This window comes from Chlamydotis macqueenii, chromosome 1, assembly GCF_036417535.1.
Source record: "Chlamydotis macqueenii isolate bChlMac1 chromosome 1, bChlMac1.mat, whole genome shotgun sequence".
Taxonomy (NCBI): domain Eukaryota; kingdom Metazoa; phylum Chordata; class Aves; order Otidiformes; family Otididae; genus Chlamydotis; species Chlamydotis macqueenii.
In genome coordinates, this window is record NC_141556.1 from 205,121,421 (window position 1) to 205,141,218 (window position 19,798).

The 19,798-nt window shown below is 38.5% G+C and overlaps 1 protein-coding gene across 2 annotated transcripts in view; it reads right to left on the reverse strand.

Moving 5' to 3' along the window:
• Positions 1-19,798, reverse strand: part of FAT3 (FAT atypical cadherin 3) — a 320,633-nt gene that overhangs the window by 86,019 nt on the left and 214,816 nt on the right. For both annotated transcript variants that reach the window (XM_086742769.1, XM_086742759.1), the window contains exons 4-6: positions 18,601-18,915; positions 16,440-16,650; positions 6,766-6,905 (exon numbers count right to left, since the gene is read on the reverse strand). In XM_086742769.1, coding sequence (XP_086598895.1) covers positions 6,766-6,905; positions 16,440-16,650; positions 18,601-18,915 — 666 coding nt within the window. The remainder of the gene's footprint in view (positions 1-6,765; positions 6,906-16,439; positions 16,651-18,600; positions 18,916-19,798) is intronic.

Consider the following 19,798-nt stretch of genomic DNA (forward strand, 5'->3'; position numbering starts at 1 on the left):
TCAAATTTACAGAGAACTATGCACTTGAAATTGCTTTGACAGTTTCCAGAAAATAACTTCTTCTTTTCTTTTTTTTTTTCTTTTCCTTCACTTCATATCCACTGTAAAACTGATCAAGTGCTTCTTTAAGTGGCAGGCATCTTCCTCCCCAGAGATGACAGTATTTTAATGATTTGTCAAGTGATCCACATTAAAATACCCATTATTTATTACATACTCTGCATTTCAACAGCCACTTCCATGTCGAGATGGAAGGTGGGGGGTTAGAGATGCTAATGAATAAAGAGGTCATTATTGATTCACAGTTTCTTCTATTAAAGCAGTTTAGAGAATTTCTAATTTTTGTCACCTGTCCCTCAAAATCCCTGAGAGTCAACTGTAATTTTAACATTATGGTCTCTCCTTTAATAGAAGGGTGGGGATTTTCCTTGCAACAAAAGAAAGTTAGATTATATATGGGAATACTGATGATACAGAGCTCTGTTAAATCCACAAGCTATGGAAAAGGAGAAAATGGAACTCTTTTATGTTCTTAAAAATTTAACTGTCTTGGGAGTTACTTGAAATAAAATCAGGTAAAATAGAATGGAACTTAAGTGTAATTTTAAATAGATATTAGTCCTTCAATTCTTACAACATTTATGAGGAACAAGTGACTATTATTATGCCCATTCTTTGCCCAGGAAAACACTGCCCTGCAGCAAGGTTAAATGACTTACCAAAGTCACAAGAGAACTGCAGTGGCGAAGCTGGGAAAGATGTTTAGGTTTATTTTTTAGACACCTCCCTTTTATTAGATCACCTTAAAATGCCACCTTGCTATGCAGAAGATTTCCTGCTCCAGCAGGATGACTTCTACTAAGGTATTACTTTTTAAAGTAATAAAACTTTATAGTTTTAAAGTAATAAATCTTTATAGAGCAGGCAATCATGTCAAGTTACACTGACATGAACATCAGGCTCATAGAAAACCTGATCTTACAAACATATGTGAAGTTGAGTAAGTCAAATGCCACCAGATAGTTAATAGGAGGAAAGTTACTCAAAGTCATTTAACAGCTGCCAAATCTAGGCACAAAATCTTGGTACTACTGGCAAATTTCCCACTGACTTCAAAAGGGCCAGCACTCTGCTCCTTGAAGCCTTAAGCTTCATCCAGCCTGTAGCACATCTTCCACCCAAAATCAAGGGACTCAAAGACTCATGGTGTATGTGTAATTTAATACTTTCTTGATATTTATTTTCAAACGGAAGATATGGCAAGAATGAGTTGTGTGGCATAAATATCCTTTATTACTGTGTAGGTGCCTGGGGTGTTAAGCTGTGACAATACCCATTGTGTAAAATCAAAGACAGGCTTTAAATTTTCCCAACACATCTCCGAAAGGTGATGAATGGAAATGTTTACTATTTGTTTGGCAGCTAAGCAGGGATTCCTCTTTGCTGAGGACTGTGCAAGGTTACTGACTTAAACCACTTTTCATAGACAAACATTAGCTGCACGTCTTTTTTCCACGCTCATAAAGCAAACATGCAGCAAAGCAGTCTCTGCCTGGTTATCCTTGAAAGCTCCTATCTTTTCCAGCGTGTTGTGAGCCTTGGAAAGGCAGGCTTGCCTCCTTCTGCTTCCATTGTGCAGAGCCTAATTTACAGTCTGAACAAGCGCCCTGCTATAAAAGATTTGCTTCTCTCTGCTCACTTCCTATTTCCCACAGTTGAAGCAAGTTTCAAATAAAGGCCTCCAAGCTTACAAATTAGGCAAAGTAACACTCAGAGCATTAGCAAAGACTTTGTATTCAAAATGCTAAGTGAAAGGCCTAGAGAAATACAATCAAATCAAAGGAGGACAAAACCTAATGCAGGAAGTCTCTCCAAAGCTGTTTTTAATGTTGTCCATCACAAATACCTTTCGTTTAGGCACAAATGCATTTGAGTGAAAACTGGATAAATGCCAGGAGCTGCTTTAGAGACATTTGAGGCTGGAAGAATCTGCTTGGCTAATTGCTTGGTCTGGGCACAGTGTTGTAGTACAACCTATTAAGTGCCTGAATTGCTTAAACTCAGGTTACGCTTTTGTACGGGTTCTGAAAACCTATTTTGATTTAATATTGCTTTCAATAGTGTTACCACACAGCTGTATTTGCTACTTCCTGTCAAGTTCTTCTCTCTTCCAAACCCCAACCTTAATGTAAAAATGCAAGCAGTTTTCCTACCAACCTCAGTGACCTGTTATTTATACTTCACCGGGCCCCTTGTGTTATGTTAAAACGGAGGGGAAAGTCTTTGTTTGACAGGCAAGGCAGTGCTGAGATCACTGGATGAGACAGAAAAAAAATCAAGGATGGAGTTGGTTCTAGTTTGGGGGAAATGTTCAACTGAGCAAAAGTGAAAAACGGAATTGAAACTTCATGTCTTCTTGTCCATCCTACAAAAATCCACAGCGCAGAATCTCCCCTGGAAGGCTCTAATGTCTTATCTACATTTTGGCCATGGTCCTCTAAGAAGAGCTTCTCGCCATTCAGCTGAAATAACCACCTTCACTCAGGGTGATTGATAAGCTCCTCTTCCTTAAGAAACAATCTTATAAAGAAAAGGTGCTGTCTGAAAGGTTTTGGTTTCCTGGATCTCACAGCTAAAAAGTCGATCCTGAGCAGAAAAATAAATAAAAGTTCAAAACCTTCTGCAAGGAGAGAGAGAAAGGGGCAATGAGTAGTAACTTCTCCTGTCTACTTCCAGTCTGGTTGGCTCCAGCTGAAGGTATTACAAGTGACCATGTATTGATCTACAAAAACTTCTCAGAGGGAACCAGATGTTCCTCTCGAGTGTCCATTCTACTGGGAAATAGAGAGATGGTTTTGCAATAAGTGAAACTGAGGCACCTTTTGCCTCCTAGCTTGGAAGCATCAGCCTTCATGCTTTAGATCATCTTCTTCATAGCAATTAGGATGATGAGAAAGGAGAAGGCAAGAAAATAAGCAAGAAGTCAAACTGTCTTTTTCATATAATAACATGACTCCAGGAGTCTGTTATTAAAAAAAACTAGTCCACTAGTACAACATTCTCAATAAAAGTGAAAAATTATAATTACATAGATGATCGTTCGTTCCCAAGTGTACTGTACTTCTGTGGGTATTTTAGCAAAACTCAACAGAATGCACTACAAAGAAACACTATTCTTAAGTTGTGCTTGAATGTAAAGGATCTGAGCTGTTCAGTAAAAAAAACAAGGCTTTGGGATAAACCTGACTCATGACCAAGAGAACCTCTAATGTTGCACAGTCAAAGTTTGTCAAAATCATGGCAGGAGTAGGCATGTAGATGCCATTACACTGATTTCTTCTTGAGAGAATCCTCTCTCTGCTCAGGTGAGGGAAAAATACCTTTTCCCAGACCGAAGGCAGGCAGTGGTGGTGGCGAGGAGCCGGGTCACTGTGCGGAGCTGCTGTCCCGGCTCTCTCCAGCATGCAGGATGCAGAAACCCTGTCCTGTCCCCAAGGCCAACAGCTCGCCTGGCAGCTGCAGGAATCGTGTTTCATGGGGATTTAGAGCCAACGTACGCCTTCAGCTTTTAATAAATTAATGCGTGGCCTTGAGCAATGATGAATTAAGCTAAGGGAAAAAAACAAAAGCTCTCCCTGGCTAAGTCAGGAGACTTAGCCTTCCTGGAAGTTAATCAACGTGATAGAAGCTTTATACCCGCACTCCAAATATATAAATCAAATGAGTCAACATTTCTTCTTCTTCTGCCCCCTCCACCTCTCCCCATCACGGCTGTGCTGCCAGGAGGGCTGGGGCTCAGCTGGACAGGCAGCACGGTGAGTGGCAGTGGCTCAACAAGCCCTGGTGCTTTGGTTCTCACTTTGGAGACTGTATTCCTTTTTGAAATCCTGACCGTGCCCAAACCGAACAGGCTTTCAGTTACAAAGGAAGTCTGTGATTTTATTTTTTTTTAATATTCCTTATGTTCTTTTCACCTCTTTTCACAAGAGTGAACCATTAATACAACAGATGAAACTTTAAAATCAACATGATTTCCTTCCTCTCAGGGTACGGTAGCGAACCACGTGCATAGTAAGGCATGGAGGAAGCGAACAGTTTATCGGAGCTTACGGCGTGCAGGAATATTGCTGAAGAAACTTCTACAGGTCCATGCCAGGGATCGTGTTACCGAAGCAAAAATCTTTGGCATTTTTACACTGCATTTTACCACCTCCAACTGTGTAATAGACAAAAGGCCAGGAAGAGATAAAGGGAAACAGGTGGGGTAGAATAAAGAGGAAGACTGTTCCATTTGGCAAGGCGATGATCAGCTGTTTCGTAATAAACCATCACACTTTGAGGGGGGCTTTATATTATTTTATTGTTATACACAGGGATGAGCTTATACATTTGCTTTCCACCTGCTTCCTCTTCCATCGTATCTTGCATCTCTAGTTAAAAGTGCAGGTGGTACAATGCGTATGAGACAAAATACTTACAACGTAATTTTATCAAAGTAGATGCTTTTTTAACTCTTTCTAGGCCATATTTTACTTAACCTATTAATCAGTTTTATTTTTTTATTATTGTTCTGAAAGGAAATAAAGACAAATAAGGTCACCAAAAGCTCCAAAGTACGGTCAAAAATACAGAATGAAATTTTTGTAAAAGGGAGAGATAATTAGGCAGGCCATAATTCTGGCAGCTTTGAGATAATGATCGCTTTTGAAATCTCTGTTGTGAAGACCAAAAGAAACATTCTCAGATGTTGTCTGGGCCACAGTTAAATACTTAAACAGTATGCACGTGGACAGAAGGAGATGGAGGAAAGCAGGTCCTGTACCCACTGATGACTACCTAATGCTATACTATTGCCATCTTAAACGAATATCTTACATTTTTAAATAGGTCACACTACTGTTAGAAAGGCTCAGGCTTCTTTTAGAATGTGACAGCTTTACTGAAATATGTTTTTACCCTATGTTTTAATTAAAAATGTAGGGTTCTATCTAAAAAGGTTTGGAGGACTGTTATAGGGGTCAATTTATTAAATCATAAACAGCAAATAAACCAATAAACATAAATATCCATGAGAAGAGAAATTACTTGTATCCAGTATGTTTGAAATTCCCTGTGCTTTTAAATATTTGTCTGGCTGAAATGTTTGCAAAAAGAAATTGTCATGTTAGGGATTCAACACCACATTTGAATGTGGTCCATCTGAAATGTAGACTGAGAGTGTCACCAAGAATAAAAACCAAAGCAAAATAGAAAAATACTCAAGGGCTGACGAAAATGCCTTATGGAAAGGGAATGTAAAGAGGTCAGTCATTTTTCTCCACTTGTCTACCAGAAGACTGGGAAGTGATTTGACTACTCTGAGTAAGTGCCTTCCTGGGGAGAAAATACTGGTTTTTTTTTTTTAAGAGCTCTTTAATTGAGTGGAGAAAGGCATAACAGGAAATACAGGACAGATATAATCAATTAATTACTGAAACTAACAGGGAAAATAGCAGATTTCCTACCTTCTAGCTTACTATCAACTGATGTTTTCTTATCAAGAGTGGATTTTCATGAGAAATTATCAGACAGGGATACTTAGAGATTTTAGGGCTGGTTATAAAGAGGATTTCACACTGAGAAAGCACTCAGTGATTTAACAGTCTCTTAGGAAACTTAGTGTTGTGACTCAGTGAATACAGATTTACATCTGAATCATTTGAGCAAAAAGGCAAGGTAAAACAGAAGCATTTGCGTGTGCATGCATACACGTAAACATAAAGAATGTTCAGGCCTTCCTTCTGCATCATAAAGAAGCAAATAATATCACAAACCTATTTTTTTTTCATTTCTTCTGTAAACCACATTTAATCTGGGATTTGAGGCTGCACACAGGTGTGCTCTACCAGTATGTATTTTTCCCTATGTGTTAAATCATATTCAGGCTATAGGTACACCTTACGCTTGGGTAGTAATTCCAATTTCTAGGATTTCAGGCCCTAGCTAATACACACCCTACAACTCTACTTTGTATTGAAGGAGTTTGCTCTTTGAAGTCTCCCTAGTGTCACCTGGACCACAGAATCTCTGTCCTGGTGCCACGACCCTGACCATGTCCCAACTCCAGACTGGCTCCCGCCAAACAGATACCCGGGATCTGTGTCAGGGTTTCTTCAAGGAGGATGTGTCGGAGCCAGCATTATCCCAACCCTTCATGTTTATCTGACCTGACTTTTTAATTGCTGAAAGGCACTGACCCTGATAAGCAAGTCTGGTTTTAAAGGGTTCACTGGGGCTGTTCCCCAGAAGACAGTGACACAAAAGCAAAGATCCTTTGAATTTTAAGTGTCCCCTCTGAACAATTTATTCTCTGAACAACTGATCCTGTGTCCCACATTTGAGTCTTGGGAGGATGAGAGGTAGAAACTCCATTTAATACGATCAGTAGCAATATTCCCCAACACCACATAAGCTCTATTGTATTTTGGACCATTACGGGGTGATACAATTGTGAGAAACTAAGCTGTAGCACCTATGACAGGGACTTCCTCAGCTGGAGGAAGGCAAATTATTTTAGTGTGAGCATGAAGAGGACAAAAGGAGAAATACCACTTTGAAACATTCTTTACAAGCAGATGGAAAGGCTCTGAAAAATATCCCCTCTATCAGTTAATAGTGGTCTCAAAGGATGAGATATTATTTGAATGGCAAAATTATTAACTTTTATAGCATAAACATTCCACTAACAAATTAAAAACTTGCCAAGAAAGGAATGTGATATTCTACCTGAGTCGTGGCAATGTTTGTTCCATCGGTGACCTCCACAGTCATATTATATATTGACCTCTGCTCTGCATCCAAGGGCTTTGCAATGACAATAGTGCCCACTCCCTTCTCCGCGTCGAAAGAACTATCGTAATTCCCTCCTAATTGTTGCACAAAAATACAATTAAATTAGCCATCTCTGGAAAATTTCCATTGAAAACGTTCCTAGAAGTGGGCATATCTGTTTATTGGCATCCATCTTAACGGCTTGCCTTATCATACACAGTATGTCTACTGATACTTCTTCGTCCGTAACTCATTTATATTTCAAAGCACAGTTTGTATATTGGAAAGCAGACATCATTAAAATGCACTGCAAGAAAAAAAATCTAGCAGTATATTTAAGTGAACCATAACTGAGTCTATAAAAAGAATCAAATGGCGATAAGCCCATAAGATGCGTGCCCTTGCATTTTGGATAATGAACAAGAACAATTATCTTTTTGTATAAAAATCATTTAAAGAGGGTTTTATTCTGCAAATTTTGTTTTCAGTAAATTCTCACTGATGCTTGTGGGTGCAAAGACCGTCAACTGAGTCTTTAAAAATTACAATTATAATCAATTTAAAAAATGCAAATAGAGATTTGTTATGTTAATTTCAAGGACAATGATAATTACTGGCAGCAAAGGTCAAATTCTACTAGTCTTTTCAGAATTATTTAAACAGATCTGACAGGATACACATCATAAATTCCTTTCCATTAAAAAAAACCTCACAAAGCACTGTTCTGAAACTAATATCCCCTTATCCTGTCACACACTGAATGATGCAAGTGGGAAAACCCTCCTGAGTTTCAGGTGAAAGAAAAAAAAAGGAAAAAGGAAAAAATCTATTAAAAAGTAAGAGAAAGCCATAAATAACTTGAGATTAAAGGGTTACAGGATTTCTCAGCCACAGTTATAGTTTATAAATTAGAAACACTCATTATGTTCAAAAGTAAAGCACATACTCCCTGCTGCTAAGCTGCTTCTTACTCACTCATCTATAAAGTGGAATTTATTGTGAGTTGAGTCTGAAACTTTTGGAGGCTGGGGACTGGGAGAGGTGGAACACAACACTGCTGACAAATGAAGTTTTAAGGTATACTCATCACAAAGCAATGCAATGCCACTAGCTACAGTCTCTGACAACCCAGTTCTACGAAGCAGAAAAGCCTTTCAAACCCCACTGGTTATAAAACTTGAGTAAGAGCTGCTCAGATCTCTTGGGATTAGATCCACAGGTAGAAAAACATCCATTCCATGGACTTAGCCTTTGTGCCAGGGAGAGATATGTATCTGAATGGCTGGTGGTGTTATCACAAAATGGCTCTCATTTTAGGGCTGGGGACAGAGAAGCGGAAAGGACAGTCTTCCTTGTTCTACCATCAGGTCTTGCATCTGCATGGTTTGCTGACTAACACCTGGTATTATTCTCAGAAACAGTCATGCATTTAGTGAGAGGAAAAAGATTTTGGCATTCCAAGAAGTTGAAGACTAGGAGGAATCATAGTGAAATCACAGCCCCTGGGTTCCATAATGTGAAGAAACCCTCACTTCTCTCTACCTCTTGTACAGTCTATTTCAAGGAAATTGTAAAGCAGAAGCACTATTCTGTCCATATCTGCCTTGGAGGCCATTCAGGGAGGGGGAGAAAAAAGGGAGAAGAGGAATAAGAGCAAAGGTCACCTATGCAAAAGAAAGGCAGAATTGGTGAACTTCTGCCCACTGAAATGATCCAAACATGGTCGTTTCAGACGTGACATCAGGCTTCTCTATGCTAAACATATGTATATACATATACATAGCTCTGAGCCTAACAGATGCAGTTGTGTTTCTTCAGAAAAACACTGACACTGGATCTGCTGTGATTTATGGTAGATAGAAGCATTGCTTACTCCCTAACCTCCTGCTGCAAGACCAAATTGCATATTTTTCTCAATTGATATATATATATTTTTAACACTATTTGACACTAGGAAAAAAAACCCATAATTGTCCTTGATATTTAAGCAATACCAAGGTATTTGGACATTGATCATATCTCCAGTGTTGTTTTTTTTTTTTAAACAGTTAATCTGGAAGAAAAAGATGTCATCTCCCAACTAATATTTTAAATTGATTTACTTGAGAAAAATTGTACCATGAAAACCAACTCTGAAAAAAAAGTTCCCTTTGAAGAAGAGAATTTGAGATTCTTGCAAGGAAATCTCTGCTGAAATGAAGCTAGCCTTGGGACAGTAGGCACTTTACAAAGAGAATGTTTCATACTGATAACCATGAAAACAAAATGAAAGCCTATACTTCAAGATGCTTAATAACCATCTTAATGAGCAATCAAAAATTATATGCTATCAACTAGGATACCCTTCCAAAGAAACTCTGCCTTTGAAACTTCCAAGAAGTAACATGGAAGGATTAGCAATAAATGTCTTAAAGGCCCTTCCTCTGTTGGTTAAGAGCTGGGTTTGCAGGGCACTATGCAGTGTATTGCAAATTCATCCATTTCTTCAAGCCATTTTCATTAAGTGCAGTATATGCTTCCCCTAAAATAAGAACTGAATGCATCATAGGCATTTTTATACGGTATTCGTATGTTCCAAAATGGTCTTGTGACAAACAAATAAATCTTGGTCGCCAGTCATCCCACTCTAGTCTACACTTGTGACTAACCAGGTAATACACTTCATTTTACATTGATTAATTTTCTATTAAACAAGGCAGAAACTGCATGAAAGACAGAGACAGAGATGGATCAGAGAACATCCTGCTGCAAGATTTGTGATCATAATCTCTTTTTGGAATGAAAACTTGATTTACTCCTGATTCAGTCTGGTACATTTTAACAGGCCATGGTCAGCTATTGACAATGAAGATCCACTCAGATGGTTGAACTTCTGTGAATATTGCCTGAGATATTGGGTCCTGCCTCTCCTCTGGTGTACTAGAGCCAGTCTGGAAATGTTTTGTACTGCTCCTCAGTCTTCATATACCCTCAAAACAGCTCCTCATGAACATTTCTGAAGTTGCACTCAAGCACTGAAGAATAATTAATGAATTGGGTGTAATGCTAAACTATAAGAGTCTTATAGATGTGTTATGTCCATGCAAGGCCTACTATGGAGCACCCAGAGAAGCACTCATCACAGTTATCTCTGAAAGATGGGTGCTGGAGGGACACGGAGAGAGAGAGAACAGTCATGTAAAAACAAACAAGATTTTTCTCTTGAAAACTCCTGCAGTTGAACTATTCTGGGAACTTCATGTGAAACCACTTCTTTCTGAAGGTGCTCATGTTGAGGTCAGAGGGCTGAGCCCGTAGGAGGTGGCAGCTGCGGAGGTGGCAGCTTCACACATTTCTGGGGTACTTGAGGCCAGTTTTCAAAAGCGTGCTGCTGGGTAACTATCAACCCTTTTGAAGCGAGCTCATCTGCAGTGAGCTCATCTATCAGTTTTACCAAGTTACTACTGGTTATTTAACATTTCCTTTGATCACAATCTTAGGATGAAAGGGGGCTAAGGATGATGAAATTTTGTTCAGCAACTCAGTTTTATTAATGTGAATTTTTATGACTTATTCTATTTTCCAACATATGGCACATGCTTTCCTTTTTATTGTCTACTAAAACCTGCTTTCAGACAAAAGATATGTAGAAGCTGTCTTTGCTAATGTGCTTGCAATTGCATTAGGAAAGAAATATTTCAAATGAAGATAATGTACTGTGAGATCCTGAGGCACTTTGGGAAAATCAACAATAAAGAAGGCAAGTTGATTGAACAGGCAAGTTGGCTCGACAGGTTGTCCTGAGAAAGCATTTAAACACTGAATGACCTCAGAGAGATGTGGATTAGCTGTTATTTGTAATACCATTGCAGGCTAAAATGTAATGCTGATACATCTTCAATACAGATTAAAGACTTCTCTTAAAATACTCTGATTAAACTGAAGCACTTTGAGATTTCATGAAAAGTCCACCTCTACTCATGATGCCATTTTTGGCTGAGAAGATAGATCATGTTTTGATAATATAAATTAATCCAGAAAGTTCTTTTTTCTCTCTAACTGACTGTTAAGATTCCCAAAGACAGTTGGGAAGCACATCTAGCACAGATAGTTATGTCTACACTTCACACACCTGAAGTTAAGAGAGATGATTTCCACCCTTACTTTCTTGAGAGTGATCTTTATGTATTATATTTCCACAACCATTATTTTCTTACGTTATCTGAAAAGGTATTGTATATTTATATAGGATTTTCCAATACAAATCTAGCCAATTCCAGCTGTTATCAAACCTGGGATGGCTGCAGAAACAGCCCCTGGTACAAAAGATCTTATTTGTTGGCCTTCACTACAGCTTCATGAGACCTTTCTAGCACAGCTCTAATTTTCAGTTTAACAGATTATTTAATACGATCAGGAAGGAGATCTCAGGAAATTGAACCGATATGCATCCGAGCATTATACGTTGTGTTCTTGGTATAGAGTAGCCTTGGTTACATTTTCTGGCTGAATCTGGAGTGTTACTTCGGTTCTTAGCTTGTTTCTTCGCTTCATAGTCACTATGAACATATTTTTCTTCTGACAAAAGACTGGTATGCTTTGGAAATAATTAATTTTCCTTTTAATAAAAAATATAGTTTAAAAACAAAAAGAACCACTGAACCTCACTTGACTAATGGGAGAAGATCTTCTGATGTAAAGCTTGCCACTCATTTGGTGCAATGGACAGGCCAAGGAAAACTTCCTGAACTGTTAAAAGGGATTTCTAGAGGTCAGCTGGAGAATTTGCTTAAGTCAAGATACAATGCAGATCTGGCGTTCCCACAGAATGTGGCTTCTGCAAGTCTGTCCCTTTTGAAGTCCAGTGTGCTTTATATTTTTTTTTATATAAGTTTCAAACATATTCTGCTTGTATTTTGATTCTTGCATTTGCTGCAAGCAATGATTTTTTTTTTTTTTTTTTTTTTTAGTTCTTTATCTAGATGTGGCTCCTTTTTGGGAAAATGTCAAGCTTTCCTATGTTACTATTAGCTGCTGACATGCAGTTTAAGATGGGATTATGCTGCTGTGAGAAATTCATTTATCCTCTGAGAAGAAAACGTGTCAGCAAATCTGGAGGACTTGTAGGCAAATGAGTCCCATGTGAGGGTCTTTTCCCCTCTTTTCCAGTGGAATTGATCCAGAAGAATAGGATTGAATACACATCTCAGAAATACCTGATGACCACAGAGAATCAGACTTGTTCTGTCTTAGATGTAAAGATGGATCACACTGAACTCTGCAGGACATCCCCAAATCAAATACAGATAAAACCTGGCAAGAGTCTTCCTTCACTGGTAGATAGCAAAGAGCATACATGCTCCATGTTCAACCTTAATAAAGGCAGGATATACTGAGATCCTCACACAAATCTCATTTGGCTTACCATGCCATGATGGATGAGTGGAGAAGAAGAGAAACACAGCAGATGATCTAATTTAGAGAATAGTCCTCTAAAACACATTTTCATAGGGCAGCAAAGATTCTTACTTGTGTTGTCCCAAAGCAAACTAACAACACCAAGGACAGTGATGATAAATTGGGCCAATTGCTAAAATTCTCTGCCAAATAGCAGAGAATCAGAAGAAAATGCAGAAAATGAATTCACTCTGAAACTAAAAGGTAAGTCTAAAGTACCTCTAGGATTTTCAGGAAAAGAAGCAAAGCCAAAATTTCCAATTTTTCTGTTTTCAAGAACGATGAAATAAACTTAGCGACTGCCTCAAGAAATACAAATTAAACTACAGACTTTTGTTCATCGAAACATAATAGGTATTAGTAATGTAACATGCAAATATTTATTCTTTTATGTACTATATCATGCTAAGAAGAAGAAAATAATGCAGAGTCTGAATTGTCAAATAAAACTATTGCAAGGAGAGTCAAAGCCTTGGGTTTGCTGCTAAGAAGCTGAAGGTAAGGGCATAAAAAGCAGAAAAGAAATAAGAAAGATATGTTAGATAGTTCTCAGAGGAGATAATTCAAAGGAGGCCAGGGAGTGACATTTTTTTTGACATTAATGAAAATTTGCAGCATTGTGAATTAAACGGATAATTAATTTAAATCAATATATATTAAAATTATTGCCATTTAAGCACCCTTGATAAAAAATTCTGATGTGCTTTTAAAGCTAGACTGCTTTTATAAAGGCATAGGCTGGGGGAAGAAGGAAAGATAGAGGGAGATCTATTTGGAGAATAAGAGAGATGTTGTGCAACATGCTACGTTAGCAAAAATCAGCACCATGCAGCTTAGCTCCAGTGTCAAAGTAGTCATCACACCATTCCCACCACTAACAAAGGAAGAGACAGAGAGGGCTCAATTTACCTGGGAGAAGTAAAGTTCTCTGACTTATTTTGGAGTTCCCATTGAAAATTAGTTTCTCATAAATGACTGAATAAATTTAACACAACTGAAACAACCTATGTTCATGTCTTTCACATTGTGGGGTCTGCATGAACTGAGAATGGCGTTGAATGCAATCTGAAAACAGAAACTAGGTATGACAGCTCAACCATTCCCAATTAAACAAACAAACAGGTAAGCATCCTACTCCTCTCTAGTCCTTGGAGGGAAGATGATCTCCCTACTGGCAAGGCATCTTCCTCTCTTGGAGGTGACTAACTCAAGAACTTAAACAGCTATTTAAAGTGTATATAATTTAGGTGCAAATTACATGCTGAAATTAGGCAGACAGAACACAACAGAGCCAAACTTCATTTGCCCTCCCTCCTTTCTAGCTGGGAGAAAGTGCATGCTATGCATTAAAAAAAAAGAGGTCCTCTGGAATTCCAATGCCCATTTAGTTTGAAAAGGTCATAAACATAAAGGTCAAGCTGCAAACTCTATATTAAACTATGCCTCTACATAAGCCTTCAGGGCTTTTGTTGACATTACTGTGAACTGTGGAAGGAGGTCCAAAATCACAAAATACCAGATGGAGCAGGATCAGGTCTAGGTTTTATAGCAGCACAGAAACCATCTTTTGCATCAGCAGTCCCATACAGCTTTCCATACACGACAACTAAATTCTACTAATAACCCATGTCTTTCATTGTGCTTTTCAGCACCAGATCTCAATGTTCCCCCAAAAGAAAAGCATCAACATCTTTTTTTTCCACATGATGATATTGAGGAACACAGAGAAAAAAAATGGTTTTTATACTGACACTGACTAAAGGCAGCAAAGATAATCTAAGCATGCAATTCTCTGTTTGTAAACCTCTCAGGGTGAGTTGGTGTTTGTACGCAGAGTTCCTGGAACAACAGGGTCTTCTGCATGTCCAGGATTGCTGGCTATTCCTGTTGCAGAAAAGGGTGCTGTTGCTAGTGCTATTATTTTTAACAGCAGTAATATTTAATGACCCCATTCATAAGTTAACAGTATTGAATTGGATGGTCAGGGTCACTGATTTCTCATTAAGTCTAGGGAAGCTCTGTCTCCATGACCCTCTGCAGTGATGCAGCATCTTGCAGCATCGGGAGTTACAGCCTACAGGGAAACCATTAGGGTTGTTTAAATAGCAAAAATGTTCTAAACCATTTGAACTATTTTAGCGATAAAGGTCACATTAAATGACAAATTAAAGGCTTAAATTTAATAATGCTCTCCTCATCATCTCTGTTTGGTAGGCAAAAATGAAATATTATTACAAGATGGTGCTAGACTGCCAGTGACTCTAATAATGTATAAAGGACATGATGGAAGAGCAAGAGCTTCTCTCAGTGCTTAACACAGGCAGTGTTTTAATGAGAGCTGGAAAGAGAGAGGAAAGGACCAAAAGGCGGAGAAAGGCAGAGGAATCCAGCAAAATATTCAAATGGGAAAAAAGTGTCAATAACAAGAATAAAGATGGATTTTTCCTGGGAGGAAAGTTAGGGTCAGTGAGGAAGAGAAAGGGAATGTAAACATTAGCTAATAAATTGCATGTAGCATACTGAAACAACCAAGGGAACGCGAAGAAAAATGTAGGAAACATATGCTGTCCTTCCCCAGCGGCTAGCAGGAACCCTAGAACATGATAATAGCTTTGGGTTTAATTTTAATGTGGTTGGCACATTAGAAAATGTGCTACAAATTCAAAGAGGAAATGTTGCTGCTTCTGTCTTTCATCCACACAAATCGGCAATAAAAGATGGATGAAAATGACTCTGACAGACCCTTTCTCTTGTGGTCCTTGTCCTTCCTGTTGGCTAAACCCATCCACAAACAGCTATGCTGAAGTGAGAGCCCGGCTCAATTCCTGTAAATAAAGACTGCTGATGCACCCTTTCCACTAAGTCTGTGGCAAAGGCTTTTTGTTTCTCTAATCTTTCGTATAGCATTTGCTTTATAACCCTTCATTTAAATAACACCACTTTGTGCAGACACGGTGTTTTACATCCAAAGGTATACAAACACCACATACAGGTATCTGCAAATATTAAGTAGCACAATAACTTTCCAGGGTCGTTGTGCTGCTGGGGAAAGTCTCATTTTGGAGATGTTAAATGAGTTATTTTAAATGACAGAACTGAATCGGCAGCAGAAGTGGGAAAAAAATGCTTAGGAACACTGAATACTGTTTCTCCACTGCAACCAAGTGAGACCCTCTATTCCCTGTATTTTTGGCAGCTACATCCTTAGTGGCATTTCCCTGCGATTTTAAGACCACTACTTCTATGGCTTCCCCTCCTCCTTGCTAAGGATATTTCTTCCTATCTATTTTTATAAGCAATTTTATGTAAGGCAATTTTGTGGTTGAAATCTCACATCAAAACACATTTCTCTTTTTCAGCTTGCATTCAAGACAAACTTTTGGTGGCTCCATTTGTAACCCATATGTTGATGCATCCCATTCTGTTTCACAGTTAAATGGATGGCACTGGACTGTGAAAGTTTGAATTAATTATTTGTGATAAACTGTGGAAAATCCGTGAATAAAATGATAATAATTGGACACAAATACAGTAAAAGCTGTCATAGAAAGAAACGCAGCACATCCATGTGTCGCATCGCATCCTGTCACAGGCACTTATGAAAGATGTAATATAAATTGTCTCAAAGAACTTGCAAAAATAAAAGGCAGCCTGGATAGTCGTATTTTAGCAAATGTGTTTGCACTAAGGGTACCTTCTGTTGAACAGTTCTGCCCACAAGCTGTCTGTAGAATATAGAACATCTCTCGAGCATGCTTGCCACCTTGAAGCAGGGCAGTCGGAAGCAGAAAAAAAAGAACAGAATGCAGAAAAAAAGGTGAAGAAAGAGAGAAATGAGGGACAGCAAGTCTAAGTACCATAAATACATTTAGAAATGAGATTAGCAAAGTATGACAATAGAATTTAAATGACAGACAACATTAAGATTGCAGTAAATAACATAGTATGAAAAAAAAACAATTCAGCCATACAGCGCTTTTTTTTTCAGCTTAGCTAAGGAGTCATAACAAAAGCAGGAATATTATTATTATTATTGTTATCGCTATATTAAAATAGCATTTTCATTTCAGCATTACAAAAGTGGGTTTAATTTGGAGGGGATGGTTCACAGTTAGTTTTCTTGCTCTCAAAAGCACACATCCATATGCTTTGCTTCTGAGGTGTCCTCCTCACACCACTGGCTCCCCACTTACCGACAATATCAAACCAGAGAGGAATGTTAGATGGCTGCACAGAGACCACCCCGACGATTTCTGTCACTTTATCGCTTTCCATGACGGTAAAGTTGTAAAAGGGTTCATCAAAAGTCAGGGGCACGGGTGAGGGCGCAGGCTTTTTTATCCATTCAATATGGAGGCGTGCAGTCGAAGATTTTTGGGGCCGACCATTGTCCACTGCTTTTATCTGGCAGGTACAAAGAACACAGGACTCAGACTGAGCATCACAGCTTGGCAGTTCAGACCTAATTCTATCACATGACGATGCCTGCTTGGAGAATGGCCTTTGTAATCCTCTATGTAAAATCCCATGAAAAAAAAAGAGGGATATAAACACTTCTTTCTCTATTCTAGTTTTTTTTTTGCCATTACACTTTGACTTTTCACTGAAAAGACTGATTTCAAACTGAAATGTTTTGTTTTAGAAACACTGGTGCAAGGCCTCCTGGAGGTGCAATCCAAGGGCTCCCCGCAAAGATCCTCCTCTCCAGAACCAGCTTCCCTCTCTGAATTCATCTTCCACCCAGTTCCTTCTCGCAGCAAAGCTGGAAGCTTTATAATGATCCCGTGGGGTGTCGTGCATGTGCGACACACACTCACCCAGACCATGTTTGATTGCTTTTAAATGGCATCTGTGTTGCAGATAAGATTGATAGTCCTTACATTGCCTTCTTCAGGATCTTTAATTGAGTTAAATAAGTTTCAGATCATTTCCCCTGTTCTCCAAAACAAATACAATTTAAAATTTTGCCATATCTATTTTCCTTGTTTTCTCTTCTCAGTCGCGTTCATTAAGAGTTGCCCAGCTTGGTGCTAATTCTTTTTATTATAATGTCCTCTAGAGGGGTGGATAGACTTGATATTTGCCTGGCGTGTTTTATGGTTTTAGCACAGGAAAGACAACATGAGGAGAAACAAACATTGGGCTTAAGGAAACAGAGAACGCAGGTTACAAAATGGGTGCTTTCATGAATAACTTCAACGTCAGTCAAAGAGTTTTTCTTTTAAAAGTAAAGGAAATGTTTCTGGCTATATAGGACCACTTGTGCAAATGTGCTGTTACTATGCCTGTTAAAAATGGGAAATATTTTCCTGAAATACCATGCCCTATTTCTTTCTCTGGAAATGTGTTTAGTGGGTTTGGTGCTAGCACTCGTCATCCTGCTCTGTTCAAGGTGGGCAGGCAAAAGAAGCTGAGGGTGTGATGAGCAGTTTCAAGGTAGGAAACCTTCAGCTGTTGCATTATAATAAGGGCCAGATCCCAGACGTGACTTCCAGCTCTGCACAGGGAAAGGCACTCACTCACCCAAAGGGTGCTGTACTCTGCTTACTAGGTATTTCTCAATATTTTGATATTTATTTATTTTCCTGTCACAGTTTACAACCCTATGAATGTATCTCAACAGAGACTTGTTACTGTAAGTGACATCATTTCCTTTACTATGTGCCAGACAGTATTCTATCATCTCCTGTATTTTTGGTAAACTCCTTAACTACAACTTGCTGGCTTACTGCTGTAGATGAAGACTGCACATTTAAGCCTTATATTGCTTTATGTCAACACCACCATCTTGTCGTCGTGCTTTCTTTGACCTTCTCTATATAGTTTGAGATCTGGCAGAGATATCTTTACTAAGATTACTTTTGACTGAAATTACTGCCATACTTATACTCTTTATTGTGCTGAGAACAGTATTACAACATTCTGTACACAGTATTCCTCCTCCCTGAAGCCACCTAACTTGGACGGTATAAGGACCTTTCCATGAGGACAAGCAGTTGTGTCTACACAAAAGATGAATATCCATTCACAGCTGTATCTGCCCAGTACACTATAACTTTGTCAGCAGACAAGCTCTTGGTCTTAATTTTCCTGTGTTCAAGGGAACAACTTACACCAATTTGCAAGTTGACTGAACAATCTGAGAATAGTTCAGTACGCACAATAGCATAAATAATCTCTCAGACTCAATTTTTTGGCAGTAGTTACAAATGAATACTAGATTTCTTAATACAGTCAGATCTTGCACATAGGTCATACACTAAACACAGTCATGCATCAACCCTTATACAAGAGTGCCCATTTAAAAAAAAAGAGTCAAATCATGGGTTTGTATGTCGATGAAAGAACACTTACTGTTAAGATGTCATAACTCCCTGCTGTGAACTGCTTTCTGGAAGAAACCATCCCTGTTTTGGGATCAATAAAAAATTTCCCATCATCATTTCCATCCACAATGCTGTATGAGATTTCTGCATTAGGGCCTTCGTCTTTGTCAAAAGCAAAAGCTCTGTAGATTGGTTCCCCTCTTTTCTTACGATCCCTCTCTGGCAGCTTAATCTGATAGACTTTCTCTGGAAACTGAGGTTTGTTATCATTCTCATCCAGAACCTGGACCACCACCCAAACAGAGGACTGCTTGGGAGATGTGCCCCCATCGGAGACGGTTACCTGAAAAACAACAGCAGTAGAGACGTTATTCTGAATAGGAAAAATGGGACTTCATAAATCAGCATAGTAAAACATCAGGAAACATCCCTCCCTCCCCAAACCCAACCTGCAGTTTGCAAAGTCTTCTGTGAACACACGACATGCTCACTATAAATACACTCAGTGTCTAACTGAAATATGCCCACAATGGCAAATAAAGGAACTGGGAAGATTTTTTACATTTGAGATAAACCTGGAATGGGGTACCTGTGGACTAGGAATCCATTTCTCAAAAGGTAAAATCCTTTAATCTCTAATTCTACTACACTTTATCTCAGAAGACAGAACTGGAATTAAGCCATTAAGCAGGATCCTTGCTTTTTTTTGCAAACATATTTTAAAGTTTCCTTAGTCACACAATGAATTTGAAAGATGCACTTCTTGAATCCTAAAAGAATCTTTGTCACTTTTCCCCCATTAATTATTTGGAATTTCTTAAACAACAAAAGGATTTCTGTCAGTTCTTTTCATTCATTACCTGAGATGTGACAGCTCATTAATTCCAAAACTGCTTTACATGACTGTAAGGGGCACAGAGAGGTAGGCAGCAAAAAATTGCTGATGCCTTGTGTAAGGAGTGCACTGTGCTGCCATAAACACATAGCAAATAAAATGTTTGAGGCAAAAGTTAATTAGTAATTTAGCTGCAACTTAAACAGAATTACTAATAATTTTCAGTCTGAAACACTGTGAAAAAGAAACGATCCAAGATCAACAAGCACTCAAGAGATTTAATAATATGCCTTCAAAATGCAATCAATATGTTTCAAACTTCTCCCTCAATATTTCGATTGCATTTTTAAAAGAGGAAGAAATAAGGCAGAAAGTTATTTCTGTTTGCATG